At 52.5% G+C, this 14,779-nt stretch overlaps 1 protein-coding gene across 19 annotated transcripts in view; it reads right to left on the minus strand.

Moving 5' to 3' along the window:
* DNM1 (dynamin 1) overlaps nucleotides 1-14,779 on the minus strand; it is a 46,256-nt gene that overhangs the window by 8,151 nt on the left and 23,326 nt on the right. For 17 of the 19 annotated variants that reach the window (XR_014782363.1, XR_014782364.1, XR_014782365.1 and 14 more), the window contains exons 11-15: nucleotides 12,322-12,408; nucleotides 6,396-6,466; nucleotides 6,122-6,173; nucleotides 5,906-5,917; nucleotides 3,493-3,606 (exon numbers count right to left, since the gene is read on the minus strand). Coding sequence is in view for 13 of the 19 variants with exons in the window: in XM_084797884.1 (XP_084654010.1) it covers nucleotides 3,493-3,606; nucleotides 5,906-5,917; nucleotides 6,122-6,173; nucleotides 6,396-6,466; nucleotides 12,322-12,408 (336 nt within the window). In the remaining 6 variants the exon portion in view is untranslated. The remainder of the gene's footprint in view (nucleotides 1-3,492; nucleotides 3,607-5,905; nucleotides 5,918-6,121; nucleotides 6,174-6,395; nucleotides 6,467-12,321; nucleotides 12,409-14,779) is intronic. The other 2 variants (XM_084797888.1, XM_084797886.1) reach the window with 1 other exon arrangement.

Below are 14,779 nucleotides of genomic sequence, written 5' to 3' on the forward strand. Positions count from 1 at the left end.
TGTTGGGAGGGGTAGGGGCACGGGGGTCAGTCCAGCACTGCCTGCCTCCCCATCCGTCAGAGTGGTCCATGTTGGAGCCCCAAAGTCATCCTGGGCTTTCGCCCTTCCCACCTTACACGTGGTGCTATATAGTACAGCCTGGCCGTGGAACCCTGACTCCTTGCGGACAGCACCAGCACCCTGACCTCCATGGCTTTCAAGCCGATGCCAGCAGCCACAGTTTAAGAGACTGGAGAAGGCAGGGAAGCTGAGGGGGTCTCCCTCATCCCACCTTAAGTAAGTCCTGGAGACAAGCCAGGCTGGGCCTCAGGCAGGGATGGCTCACACGAGGCTCTCTCTCGCCTCCAGCCTGGCTGCCTCTGACTTCATTTCCTGACTACAGAGATTGGGGGCTGGGGGGGGGGGGCACACTAGCCTCGGAGGCTTCAAAGGCCTGGCTCAGCGCAGTCTCCCCCCATGCCCTTGCCCCGTCTCCTGCCTCCAGCCACCCACGTGTTACCAATCAGACACAAGGCACAAGCCTAGAAATTGTATGTCTGTAAACACATGTGTGTGGTTGTGTGGTTGTACAAGGCCAAACAAGTCCGTCACCGTTGTGTGTACTTGCGCCTGCCTATAGGACATAGGTGTGTGTATGCACAGGACTTTGTGGTAATGTGCCGGTGCCTGTCACTGTGGGTGTGTGGCACGTGTGAACAGAACCTAAGACTAGGGGGCCAAATGCTTGCAGAAGGGTTGTGCAGCGGGCTAGACCTGTGTTGTTTTGTGGAAGAAGTTATATAAATCTGTAGACAGATATGTCTGGGTCTGTAGGCTCTATGTCTCAGGGACCCTGGGTGGAGGCATTCCAGATGGGCACTAGGGAGAAGGAGAAGTTACTGCTGCCTGTATCACACTGGCCCACCCAGTACCATGGAACCTATGCAGGAAGATTGGAACTCCGTAAGCTTTGCCTAAGATCTCAGGTGGGGGCTGGGTTTCAGGAGGACCTTGCTTTCCCACCCTGGCTTCATCTCCACCCTTCTTACCGCCCCCCCCCCCCCCGCAACTCCCCAACCCGCCTGGCCTATGCGGCCACATAAAGCCCTCTTTATGCCAGGCGGGTGGCCGGGAGCCCCAGAGGGCGGCTGGGGGAGGGAGTGGAGGAAGTTGCACACACGGCCAGGGAACATCTGGAACCCATCTAGGGAGGCCCCGCCGCAGCCGCCTTGTGCTCAGGGTTGGACACTAGGTAGGAGTGGCCTCCTCCCCCAGCCCTCCCTTCCTGCCGGCCCCCTCCCCAGGCCCCTCCTTCCCAGCCCAGCTCCCGCTCACCCTTGCCACGTCAAAGGAGGCAGAAGGGGAGTCGGGAGCAGAGAGAGAGAGACCACGGCTGGCTGGCTGGGGCTGGGGGACACGGGCGCCGGGGCTGGGTGCATCCTCTCTCTAGGGCATGGGACCAAAGCTCCCACCGGATGGACAGAAGCTACTGCCTGGATGGACCAGAGGACACCTCCACTCCGTCTACCCAGTGTTTAGACTACCTGTTCAGGACTCCCAAATTGTACAGTAGTCTGCACATTGGTTAGGCTGGGCTGGGTTAGACCCTCGGCACCCACCGTCGCTGGAGAGCCGCACCAACCCCGCTGTCTTCTAGAACCAGAGCCTGGACCTGGGGCAGGGAGGTGGGGGAGGGCACAGGGTGGGCTGGGAGGAGGCGAAGAGCTATGGGGCAGCCAGTGTTGCGCGGGACAGATGGGAGGTTGTGGTGATGGGGGAGGGCATCGAAGGAAGCCGGAGACGGTGGGGGGGGGGTCGTCGGAGCTGGTAATGTGGGTGACTGCCTGTCAAGAGGGTTTCCCAATCGAAAGGCTAGAGGGCAAGTGGCTGGGCAGCGGAGACCAGACCCCTGCCCAAGCTCAAACTCCAGCAATCCTAGTGCAAAAATGAACTCACATGCCGGCAACACACTCCAGTGCTCACACTACCATAGCTCAGAGGCACACGTGTGCACTCCAGCTTTAAAGCGCACATCCATGCCCAGGCACACATACAAACACAAATTCACACTCAAGGACACGCATTCGCACTCAGCCACACAGCCTCACAATGGGAAGCTCCCTTCCCCCATCTTCACATCCCAAATGCATACATACACATATTCTCAAATATCCCTACTCACATGCTGCGTCCTTCAGCCCACCCCCACCCTACACGCAGTACAGTGAAGTCTCATGCAAGTACACAAATTCACACCTAGGTGTTTACACCCCAACACACTCACAACACAACACCCCCACAACATCCATAAGCCACACACACACAAGCCCACCTCTCTATATACACTACTCAGCCAGTGTCCACATACAACTAAACTCAAATCTATATACAAAACTTAAAAAAAAAAAAAAAGACACAATCCGGGTACACTGTGCCCCCTTCAGTTTGGCTGGCCCCAGTAGCCAGATGTGGGGCCGCCATCCTCTCAACTCTGTATAAAGATCTTAGATACGGGAACACGAGAGCCATTGGCGGGGTGGGGTGGGGGCTGTCTAGGGGACTGCCGGGTTGACAGGGTATAGGAAACCACCTCCCAGCCCCACACCACCTCACTCTCCATCCCTTCCAGGGGCCCCTGGGCTGGAAGAGAGGCCAGGGTTGGGGTAATGAGGTCCAGATGGCTTGGCGCCCCCGCCAGTGACGACAGAGGACCCCGCCCAAGGTGGGGAGGTGGAGCCCCTTCCCAAGGCAGGCTTAGAGGAGACAGTGATTGAGGAGGGGACCTGGTGTCCCAAATATAGGCCCCCCCCACTCTAAAATGCTACCACCCCCATTGAGAGCACCCTGTCTTATGGTAGCTCCCTCAGGAGAAAGAGGCTCCCTTCCCCCAACCCCTTGGCCAGCTGGAGTTCATTATCACGACACCCCCCTGTCTGTCCCCCCTCCCTCATTCTCGCTGGTCACCTCTGGAATCCAGATGTGAAAGCCAAACAGACTCATTCTTAAAGGAGCCCAGTAACAGGAGGGGAGTGGTGGGGGCCTCTGGGTGCCCCAGCAGGCAGGGGGTTAGTCTGTGGAGCGGCTCTGTAGGCCGTCATCACTACTGGTCCCTTGACCTGGAGGTACCCTGAGCAGCTTGCCTTGGTTGGCAGGGGCTGAAGGCACTGGGGTGCAGGGGTTAACTAAATGTCTGGCAGCCGAACGTGTGTGTGTGTGTGTGTGTGTGTGTGTGTGTGTGTGTGTGTGTGTGTGTGTGTGTGTCATGGTCCTGCAAGGGCCACAGAAGAGGCGGCACGCCCTGGAGTGAGAAAACAGGAAGGCCACTGGGCTGCTGTGTCAGGGAACTTAACCCAGCACCCCTGCCTACCCACTCCAGGGTGCTTCCGAGCGCGGATGAATGGGTACCTCCCCAGTTGTACATCCTACCCTGGCCCCTCATACAGTCTTATCAGTACTCTGCGGTGTGGTCTAGCCCACTGTAAGGTCTAGCCCATGGTATGGCCCTTGCCTCACCTCATCATCCTTGTACCAGGACAGATTCTCAGCAGTCAGCACAAACCAGTACTCCTTGGAGCCTCCCTTCATGATGCCGATGTTGTTGATGGTCAGCCACCCCTTTCGAATGACCTAGAACGGAGAGTGGGACAGGAGGTCGGCGGCCATGGGCCAGGCTTCCCCCGTGGAGGGTGGGATGAGTTAAGAGGCATTCAAGAGCCCCTTCCCCGATTTTCTGAGGTCTGCCTGGTCAGAGACAGTGGGAGTGGGGTGGGGGGGGCCAGACCTGGCCTGATTTAAACCACAAGTGAACAGAGTGGAAGACAGGAAAGCAATGGTCAGCTCGGGATAGAGAGCCTGCGAGCCAGGGGTTGGCCACTTTGGTGGAGGGTGAGTTCCCTGTTGCCAACAGTGTACAAGCAGAGGTTAGCGGCTGTTTGGATAAAGCAACTCCGAGTATCATTTGAGGGTCTACTCTGACACATCTTTCTAATCTTAGGAACTTGGGACTTGCTGCAGTCGCTTCTCTTCCCTTTTTTGCCTGGCATATACCTCCTCGCCCTTTGGTATCAGCTCAGACTTACATGGTGAGCTGCCCTCCCTGCCCCCCACCCCCACCCCATGTCAATCAGGAGAACAGTGCCGGTCTCTACTCAGTCTCTTATGCTTGCTTCTGTAACAGAGACTGCAATTTTAGCCCTGCCCCCTCAGGAAAGGGAAAAAAAAAAGGGTACCATCCACTTAAGCAACTTTTCCTGCTAGTGCACGAATTTTCCTGTGCCCCTTATCATCTTGTCGAGCGTTTCCATCAGTAAGTGATGGATAAATGCTTGTGGTGACATGAGTAAATGACCACCGAGCTGTTATAGTTCTAAGAGCCTCCGAGGCAGGAGGGAAAGGCAGAGTCATACACTATCCAGGCCTGAACTTCCTACAAGAAGTCTAGAATAACAAGCAAGAATCTGGTTTCAGAGCAGCGAGCAGCCTATCACCACAGACCTTGGTCATCACCTCCAAGGGCAGGATCATTGCCCAGACCCTGGCCCTGAGTGTGACTGACGAAAGACTTGCTCCCTCCCTGGCCCTGACCTCACCAGGGGCTTCTCTGGAGGCCCTGCATGCACGACTTGCTTCGAGGCTTTCCTGACCCCTCTCCGGCTTCCAAGAACCTCGCTGAGAATTCAAATCACAGCACCGGAGAAGAGGGGAGATCACCCCTGCTGAGGTCGGTGAACTCGGTGGCAGGAACCAGGCACCCCGCCAGCCTTCTCCCGCCCTGCTGGTGGATCTGCTCAGTTCTTGCCTTTGGGACTGAGTCCATCCCTGTCCCAGGATCTGGCCAGCAAGCAGCCCATCGTACACTCTGCTTCCAGGCTGCCTTACAGCCTGCTCACCTAGCTCCCCGTCTACAGTCCCTGAACTGGAGACTCTCATCCTGCCCAGGGCTCTCAGAGGCCCTACTGGGGCCCTGTCTATAGGTCCAGGTCTCCAAAGGGGCAGGGGCAGGGGCAGAGGCAGAGGTACACTCTAGACTCCTGTCCGGGCCCCAACACCGTAGGCCATGGGACGCAGTCCAAGTTGAACATCCCTGACATACAGTTTCTTTAGGCCTTCCTTCTCTGAGCACCTACTGTGCACTGGGACCCAGGACCTGGGGCAGGAAATAACCAAGGTTTATGCCTGGATGGGAAACCACATTAAACCAGCCACGGCCTCTGCGAACTATGTGGGAAGTACTGAGGATTACAGCGCTCATGAGTACAACTGGGTCGAGCAAGGGCTGCTGGGAAGTGTCTCTGCAGACACATGAGGCATGGAACAGGAAGCTGGGAGAGGAGGGACCGCGCTCCTGGCTTTTCTGTTTGTTTGTTTTTTGTTTTTTTCGAGATAGGGTTTCTCTGTGTAGCCTCGGCTGTCCTGGAACTCTCTTTGTAGACCAGGCTGGCCTCGAACTCACAGAGATCCACCACCTACCTTTGCCTCCTAAGTGCTGGGACTCATGGTGTGCACCACCACACCCTGCGGGGTTCCTGATTTTTCAATATCTCTTAACTCTCTACTGGAGGTCACCGTCTGCTTCCTAAGAACATGCCTGTCTCTGATCCACTCACCCAGCCACCCAAACATTCCTCCTACAGGCGTTTGAAGAGCATGTACCTAGTGCCGGGCCCACCCTTCCCCACGTAGTCTAGCTCCGCCTGCAAGGTGCTTGCCGTGCGCATACCTATAGCCGGGTTATAGGACTGTGAGCGTGGGCTGGGCTTTTCTCTGTCCTGTGGCCAGGTGTGGAGTTCATGTGCTGCTATGTCACAGGGTGTCCTCTGCCCCCTCAACCCCCCCCCCCCCCGCCCCTTGTAGATCCCACTTCACCAACGAGACTCCACCTCCCCTCGCTGCACAAGCCAAGACCTCCCCCAGTCCTGGTACTCACCAGAATCTCATCCTGCAAAGGGGTAACCATAGCAACCAGGAGAAGCATTGGGGGAGAGAGGAGAGAGGATTACTGAGGCAGAGTGAGAAGCTTGTGGCCGGCAGATGGCAGGCTCTCTGGGCCCCCTTTGCACCTTTCCCCGTGGGAGAGGGGGGTTTCCTCAGAGTCCATCCAGCACCCTTCATCCCTGGGGCTGGGGCACTGGGGCCCACTCACCTGGTTCCCCGAAGTCTTCTTCTTGTTCATCTGGTTGCTCCTCTGCTGAGCACTAATGGGAGAGAGGGAAGGCTCTCACGGATTCTCTCAAGAGGCTCAGCCCCATTGCCCACGGGTCTTGGGGCACAGGACTTAGAGGGTTCAGCTGGCGGAAGTGGGATCCACACACACGCACAGACACACACACACGTGCACATACGCACGTGTGTGCACATACGCACGTGTGTGTGCACACACACGCAGAGGGTCCCTCCACAGGCCTGGGAGCACTCACTTGGCAAAGCCTATGAAATCTTCATGGTTGGTGTTCATGTAAGCCAGCTCGATGTCGATGAGCAGCATGACCTGCGAGGGTCCACGCGTTGGAGAGCAAATAGAAAAGATGCCACAAAGTGTGAGTTTGCATGGCACGCTGGGAGAGAGATGCTTTCAGGACATAGAGAAGGTCAGTATCCATACTAAGTAAAAAGTCCCTACAATCAATAACTGAAAGATTAAAACACACACACACATACACACACACACACACACACACACACACACACACACACACATACAGGTCAAAATGGTGAAAGAACATGAATGAGTCATAGAAGACATGCAAACAGTCAATAAGAGTATGCAAAAACTGAAATCATTATTATATGCAACTGATATATGCTAATAAAAAGGTTTTAGGGGCTAGAGAGATGGCTCAGTGGTTAAAAGCACTGCTTGCTCTTCCAAAGGACCCGGGTTCGATTCCCAGCCACCACATGGCAGCTCACAACTGTCCGTAACTCCAAGATCTGACACCCTCACACCAATGTACACAAATTAAAATTAAATAAACTATCTTTTAAAAAGTTTTTAGAATATGTATGCAGAAATCTTTCACCCTTGTTTATAATGATCTCTTTGAGTTCTTAGTTAATAAATTTCTTTTTCTTTTCTTTTTTCCCTTCTTTTTAGAGAAAGGGATTCTCTGTGTAGCCTTGGCTGTCCTTGAACTCACTTTATAGACCAGACTAGCCTCAAACTCACAGAGATCCGCCTGCCTCTGCCTCCTGGGTGCTGGGATTAAAGGCGTGCGCCACCACGCCTGTCAATCCTTCTTAACCCTAATAATAAACGTTGACAAAGGGTTAGGCTAGACACATACACAGGGCGATGGGACTGTAGTTCTCTTCCTTGTTTAAAGATGTATTGATTACTATTTATGTTGTGTGTATGTGCTTTCCCTGCATGTGTGGATGTGCACCATGTGCATTCAATATCCACAGAGGCAGAAGAGGGCATCAGATCCCCTGGAATGGGAGCTGCATGGCTGTGAGCTTCCATGTGGGCACTGGGAACTGAACCCTGGTCCGCTCTAAGAGCAGTCAGTGCTCTTAGCCTCTGAGCCGTCTCTCCAGCCCCAGAACTATAATTCTTCTTCTTCTTCTTCTTCTTCTTCTTCTTCTTCTTCTTCTTCTTCTTCTTCTTCTTCCTCTTTTTTTTTTTTTTTTTTTTTTTTTTTTTTTTTTGTACTGTTGAGGATGGAACACAGTGAGGCAGGAGCTACTACTGAGAGTAATCAATGTTTCTGTGAAGGGCAATTTGGTAATGCTTAACGTTAAGGAGAACATACACCTTGCTAGGATTATATCTCAGGTAAGCTCATCAAATAAGCAAAAATTTAAAAAAATAAAATAAAAAAAGAGCCAGACATGGTGGCACACACCTGTAATCCCAGCACTCAGGAGGCAGCAGCAAGCAGATCTCTGAGTTTGAGGCCAGCCTGGTTTACAAAGAGAGTCCAGACCAACCAAGCTATACAGAGAAACCTTGTCTCAGAAAAAAATAAAAAGGAAGGAAAGAAAGAAAGAAAGAAAGGAAGGAAGGAAGGAAGAAAATAATTTTTAAAAGGTGCCAGAATGTTCAAGGCATCTAAAGTTTTTTCCCTTTTGTTCATTTGCTCTTCTATCTATCTATCTATCTATCTATCTATCTATCTATCTATCGGTTGTTCGAGACAGCGTTTTTCTGTGTAGCCTTGGCTGTCCTAGACTCACTTTGTAGACCAGGCTGGCCTCGAACTCACAGAGATATGCCTGCTTCTGCCTGGAATGCTGGGATTAAAGGTGTGCGCCACCACGCCTAGTTCTCAAACTCCTTATGTAACTGAGAATGGCTTTGATTGCCTGATCCTCCCGCCTCCACCTCCAGAAAACTAGGATTCCAGGCAAGTGCCGCCATGTCCAGCCTTGCCTCTTGATGAAAGTGACTTCTGGGTCCAGCCCCAAGTCCTCTCCTTCCTGTGAGCATGTGGCCTGTCCTTCCTGAGGCCCACATTCTGTGAAGGAAGCGTTTCTGCCCCCAAAGGACTGGCGAAGACACATAGGGGGAAGTGAGTCGCTCATGCAGCATGTCAAAGATATTCATACACAGTAAGAATATGGTTCCTAAGGGCCTGGCGTGGTGATGCACACCTTTAATCCCAGCACTTGGGAAGCAGAGGCAGGCAGATGGCTGCGAGTTCGAGGCCAGCCTGATCTACACAGCGAGTCCAGGACAACGAAAGCTAAACAGAGAGACACTGTCTCAAAAAACAAACAAACAAACAAAACAAAAATGAGAGAGAGAGAGAGAGAGAGAGAGAGAGAGAATATGGTTCCTAGAGGGCTGGAGAGATGGCTCAGAGGTTAAGGGCACTGACTGCTCTTCCCCTGAGTTCAATTCCCAGCAACCACATGGTGGCTCACAACCATCTATAATGTGATCTGATGCCTTCTTCTGGTCTGTAGGTATGCATGTTTAGGCAGAGCACTGTGTTTATAAAAATAAACAAATCTTTAAAAATTAAAAAAAAAGAAAAGAAAAGAAAAAGAAAAACCGTGGTTCCTGGAGACAGAGGTGAAGCTGGGGCTGAGGCTCAGGTGACAGAGTCCTCGCCTAGCACGCAGGAAGTCTGGCTTCAGCCTCCAACACACCATAACCCGCATGGTAGCTCATTCCTGTAATGAGTATTCAGAGAGGAGGAGACAGGAGAAGCAGAACGTAAAGAGGTGGGGGAGGGTTGGAGGGAGAGAGAGAGAGGAATGGAAGGAAAGGGGGGCGGCAACCCCCCCAAGTGATTCTGTGGGAGGAGGTGGGTGAAGTCATCAGTGTGTGTACCACACTGTGCATACGGAGCTCAGAAGATAACTGAGTGTCCTTCCTTGGCTTTGACCTTGTTTGAGACAACGTCCCATTGCACAACCAGGCTAGCTGGACTTTGGGCTTCCAGGGCTTGCCGCCCCTGCGCCCCACCCCCGTGCCTCCCCTGTGCCCCTTCGAGGAGGGTTGTCAAGACAGGGTGCCACTGTGCAGCCCTGGCTATCCCAGGACTTGCTATGTAGACTAATCTGGCCTCAAACTCAGAGAGACCCTCCTGCCTCTGCCTCCCGAGTGCTGGGATTACAGGCGGGCGCCACCACACCCTGTTTGTTTGTTTTGAAGCAAGGTCTCTGTATGATGGCCCAGGCTGGCCTCAAACTTTTGTTCCTCCTAAATCACCTCCTGGGAATGTGGGGGTTACAGTTGTTCCTAAAGGGGGCTGGAGAGATGGCTCAGAGGTTAAGAGCACTGACTGCTCTTCCAGAGGTCCTGAGTTCAATTCCCAGCAACCACATGGTGGCTCACAACTGTCTATAATGTGATCTAATGCCCTCTTCTGGCTTGCAGGTGTGCATGCAGGCAGAACACTGTATACATAATAATAAATTATATATATATATATATATATATATATATATATATATATATATATATACAGTTGTTCATAAAGGCATTTGGCATAATAAGGCTTTAAAACCCATGAAAGAGAAGAATCTGAGTGACAGGGACACTGTGGGAAAGAGCTATGCGAGGGTGGGGGTAGGGTGGGAGGGCAGGAAGTTAGAGCACCAAGATGAGTGCAGAGAGGTGACAGACAACCAAAGAAGAGGCAAGTGGCGCACACCTTTAATCCCAGCACCTGGAAGGCAGAGGCAGGTGGATCTTTGTGAGTTCGAGGCCAGCCTGGTCTACAGAGTGAGTTCTGAGCCAGCTACATGGTAAGTCCCTGTTTAAAGCTTCAGGGGGTCCAGAATTGGCCCAAATTATCTCTGCTCTTCCAGGCCCAAAGACAACATCTGGTGTCTAAATTTGTGAACGAATGAATATTTCATAAATGGAAATGCAGAAGAAAGAGTGGCTGAGAGGGGGTATAAGGTTAGCCAGAGACATAGCAAACAAACAGAGGAAGGCCTCAGGGGAGCCGGCCGGACAGAGTGCCAGACAGGCTAAGAAGAAGGGAAGATCTAGAGTCTGGCTGCAGCACTGCATGGTGAGCACTCCAGAGGATGAGGCAGGAGGATCGTGGGTTTGTGGCCAGCTTAGGCTACATAGTGAGATTTCAGTTAGGGGGTGGAGGGCAGATGGGAAGGGAGGAGCGGGAAGGAGGGAGGAAAGGGAGAAACGGAAGAAAAAAAAAAGGGGAGAAACAGAGGGAGGGAAGTGGAGAATGCCGGAGGAGGAACAAAGAAAGGGAAGAAGGGGGCCCGGAGAGATGGCTCAGTGGCTAAGAGCACTGTCTGCTCTTCCAGAGGACCCAGGTTCAATTCCTAGCCACTACATGGCAGCTCACAACTGTCTGGAATTCCAGTTCCAATGGCTCTGACACCCTCACGCTAAAATAGAATTAAGTAAATTATTTTTAAAAAGAAAGAAAGAAAGAAAGGGAAGAAGAAGAGATGACCCCGAGGGGGGGGGGAGGGTAGGAGAGTAGAGTCAGATGGTGGTCTCTCAACTAAACAAACAGGACTTGGGATGGAGTGCGTGCTTAGCATGTGCTTGGCCCTGCACTCTATCCCCAGGACCACTAATAAAAACATGGTAGTGGCTGGGCCTGGTGGCGCACGCCTTTAATCCCAGCACTCGGGAGGCAGAGGCAGGCGGATCGCTGTGAGTTCGAGGCCAGCCTGGTCTACAAAGTGAGTCCAGGACAGCCGAGGCTATTCAGAGAAACCCTGTCTCAAAAAAACAAAAAAAAAGGGGGGAGGGAATACCCAAAACAACAACAAATATGGTAGTATCATTACTATATGATCTACCAAGTAGGGACCTGAGTAAGTATTTGCATAGCCACATTTATTAGCAGGATTGTAGACAATAGCCAAAAGATGGCAGGAAAGGGCTAGAGAGATGGCTCAGTGATTAAGAGCACTGGCTGCTCTTTCAGAGGACCCTGGTTCAATTCCCAGCCCCCACCCGGCAGCTCATGAACTCCAGTCCCAGGGAATCCAATGCCCTTTTCTGGTCTCTTGCGCACCAGGTACAAAAATGATGAACAGACATACACACAGGCAAAACACCCATACACAGAGAAAAATTAAGATTTTATTGATGTATTTTATGTGTATGAGTGCTCTATCTGCACATACACCTGCATGGCAAAAGTGGGCACCAGGTCTCGTTATAGATGGTTGTGAGCCACCATTCGAGCCAGCCATGGTTTCTGGGAATTGATCTCAGGACCTCTGGGAGAACAGCCAGTGTTCTTAACCACTGAGCCATCTCTCCAAGCCCCACAGAAAATATGTTAAGGTGGAAAAGTCTAAAATAGATAAACAAAAATACAGTATATAGTCCACAGAATATTCTGGTATGCTGCAATATTTTAGAAAAACCTTGCTGGGGCCGTGGTGGCACATGCCTTTAATCCCAGTAGTTGGGAGGCAGAGGCAGGTGGATCCCTGTGAGTTCGAGGCCAGCCTGGTCTACAAAGCGAGTCTAGAACAGCCAAAGCTATACAGAGAAACCCCGTCTCAAAAAACCATAAAAAAGAAAGAAAGAAAGACAGACAGACAGACAGACAAACCTTAATGCTAATCAAAATAAGCCAGACGCCAAAGGATCAAAATACTGTCCGATTTCACTTAGCACAGGAACCTAGATAAATTCCTAAAGACAGAAAGACTGGTGGCTGTCAGGGGACTATGGATGGCGAGCCCAGAGTCAGCTTTTCAAGACACAAAGCCTTCTGTGGATGATGGTGACGGGTACCAGGATGTTAGGGTGCTCAATATCGCTGAACTGTGTGCCTGCCCTTCAAAACGGCTACAAGGACCCACGTTATGTCAACTGTATCATCCCATAAGAAAAAAAGACCAGAACGTGCCCTTGACAAGAGGAAGTGGGATGGGAAAGCACGGGCTCACCTGCTCCTTGGTGCGGCCCTCACGTTCCCGGATGTGGGTGGTCACGATTCGCTCCATCTCCTCCCGTAGACGCGGGTATTGCTGAAGCTGGAGAAGGGCAGGAGGGGAGAGAGCCACGTACACACAGGGCCCGGGCATCAAGCGCCCAGATCCCACCTGAGTACGGGGACCCAGGGGCGTGGGGTGGGAGGGGCGCATGGGAACACCAACCAGGCCAACAAGAGAGCCCTGGGGCCCCAGGAAGCTGATGGCACCAAACCACGGCCGCTCCTTTCACCCATGTGCACCCTAAATGGCAGTTGTTCAAGGGTCTTCCGGGTTTCAGGGCCATCTTTACTGGCCCACCCGGGCAATTTCAGTGGGCAGAAGGCACGGGGTGAACTACGGAAAGAACCAGGGGCCGCCATCTTGACTGTGGCCGTCTTGAAGCCTTTGAGGCATCCTTGGCTCCCAAGGCAATTTCACTGACCCTCAGGGTTACTACCCCTTTGCTTTCCTAAAGCCTTTGAGTGACAATCAGCAGGGAGCAGCGTCCAGAGACTTCTCCCGGAGAACCTGGGGGACGGGAGGGCCCATGGTGCCAGCTGACCTCCTGAGTCAGGCTGGGGACAGGCAATGCTCCTTTTTGTCAGAGCCGGGGGGAAGGAGGAGGTCCAGGGGAAAACAGAAGTCACACCACAGGACATGCAGGAGCTACAAGGGACAGGCATGCAAGGACACAGGGGGACATGCAGAGACAGGGTCTTAGCAGCATGAACAGAACCCCGCGGGGGGCCTGGCTGGGCCCTAGGCCCACTTGGTCTAAGCCAGCCGGTACCGGCTCCTTTGGTATGCCTGTCTGTCCCCATCATCTCAAGCTACATCTGCCCAGGTCTGAGACCCAGCGCCCACTGTACTCTATGTAGCTGAGGGTGACCTTGAACTCCTAGAAACGCCGTTCTCAGCTCAGCCGTTCTGTGGCTTCTGGATGGAGCGCCGAGAGCTGCGTCTGGGGGCCTCCCTGTTCTACCTCAGTCTCTTGCACCTATCTGGGTAGTAATTGTCCCCCAAGAGCTGTGGCAGGGCGGGACACCAGCAGTGCTCAAAGAGAGCGTGTTGGAGGAATGAGGAAATGAATGGAAGATGAAGGTCTTTACTCTCCGTGCCTCTGGCTTGGAGCCTGTGTTAGATAGGGTTCCTCAGCGCACTTTTGAAAGGGAGAGCCTACCCACCAGGACAGCGCTTCCTCCAGGGTCATTAACCCCTAGGTTAGACAGCTCCTGGTCCCCTCCCTCACCGCCCCCCCAGCCCACCGCCATCCTTGGGCTGGGTCAAGACTCTCAGGGGATCCTGTGGGAATACAGCCAGGCATCCTGTGCCTGACGCTAAGGATGGGAAGGCAGACAGGGCAGGAAAGTGGAGCTCCGAATGCTAGTCCAGGAAAGGGTGACTTGAAACAAGAGAAGCCCATGTCCAACCTTCCTGTGGTTGTGTCAAGGGAGCAGCTGAGACAGCCTAGCACAAGCGGCTTGCGAGGACCAGCCTGAGACCTCGGGCTGGTTGGAGGGGTCTGTCAACCTGTGCGAAGTTTGTTGTTGTTGTTGTTTGTTTTTTTAATGTAGCCTCTGAGTCTGGACAGAAATTTGGGTCTGAGTCACAGTTACCAAGCCTTTGAGGTGGTCCATGGCTCCCTCCCAGGGCGGGGGCGGGGTGGGGGTGGGGGTGAGGCTGGGAAGGAGGCGGGAAGGATTTGCCACAGAGCATGGCCAACTCCCCACTAAGTGCCTGGACTACATTTCTCAAGTTTTCCACATGTCCCATATGGACAGGGCCGCCTCAGCCCACTCAAGAAGTTCCGCTCCTTGCAGCATCTTTTTCCATTCTGGCTGCCTCAGAGTGCTTCCAGGACTTTCAGCCAGCTTTGAAAACAGACCTTTTTCGCCTGGCCCTTGGCTGAGTGGAGTAGCTCGCCTGGAGGCCAGGAGGATAGGGGTCAGGGATGGAGCTCCTGAAGTCATGAGTTCACAGCCAGCCGCGCTTTCCGACCTAGCCAAGCGCTTTGTACGTCAAAAGAGGCGCTTCCCTTTTTAAGGGAGCCTATCGTCAAACACTAAGCTGTGTCCAGAGATTCAGTAAATAAATAAATAAATAAATAAATAATCTAATCCCAGCAGGGCGAGGAGTAATGCCAAATTTCTGTCAGGAGTGGTTTACAAAACAGGGGTATTTAAAAATAAATAAACAAAAAGCACAAATATGGGTGGATTTTGCCATATAAAGAAAATAACTGTTGAAGTTTAAATCATATGGCAAAAATATGGCTGTCCCTTAAGATCAGTGTTCTCTGGGAAGCAAGCTTCCTGGTTTGCTCTGCTCTCAGGAACTGCCACCTCATTAACCACAAAAGACATAAATGTGAAACAGAAAACAGCATCACATTCCTTTCTCGCTCTCAAAACAATGGTTAGCCTTGGCTAAA

Source organism: Acomys minous (genome assembly GCF_964271855.1).
Source record: "Acomys minous genome assembly, chromosome: 10".
In the NCBI taxonomy this organism is placed as follows: Eukaryota; Metazoa; Chordata; class Mammalia; order Rodentia; family Muridae; genus Acomys; species Acomys minous.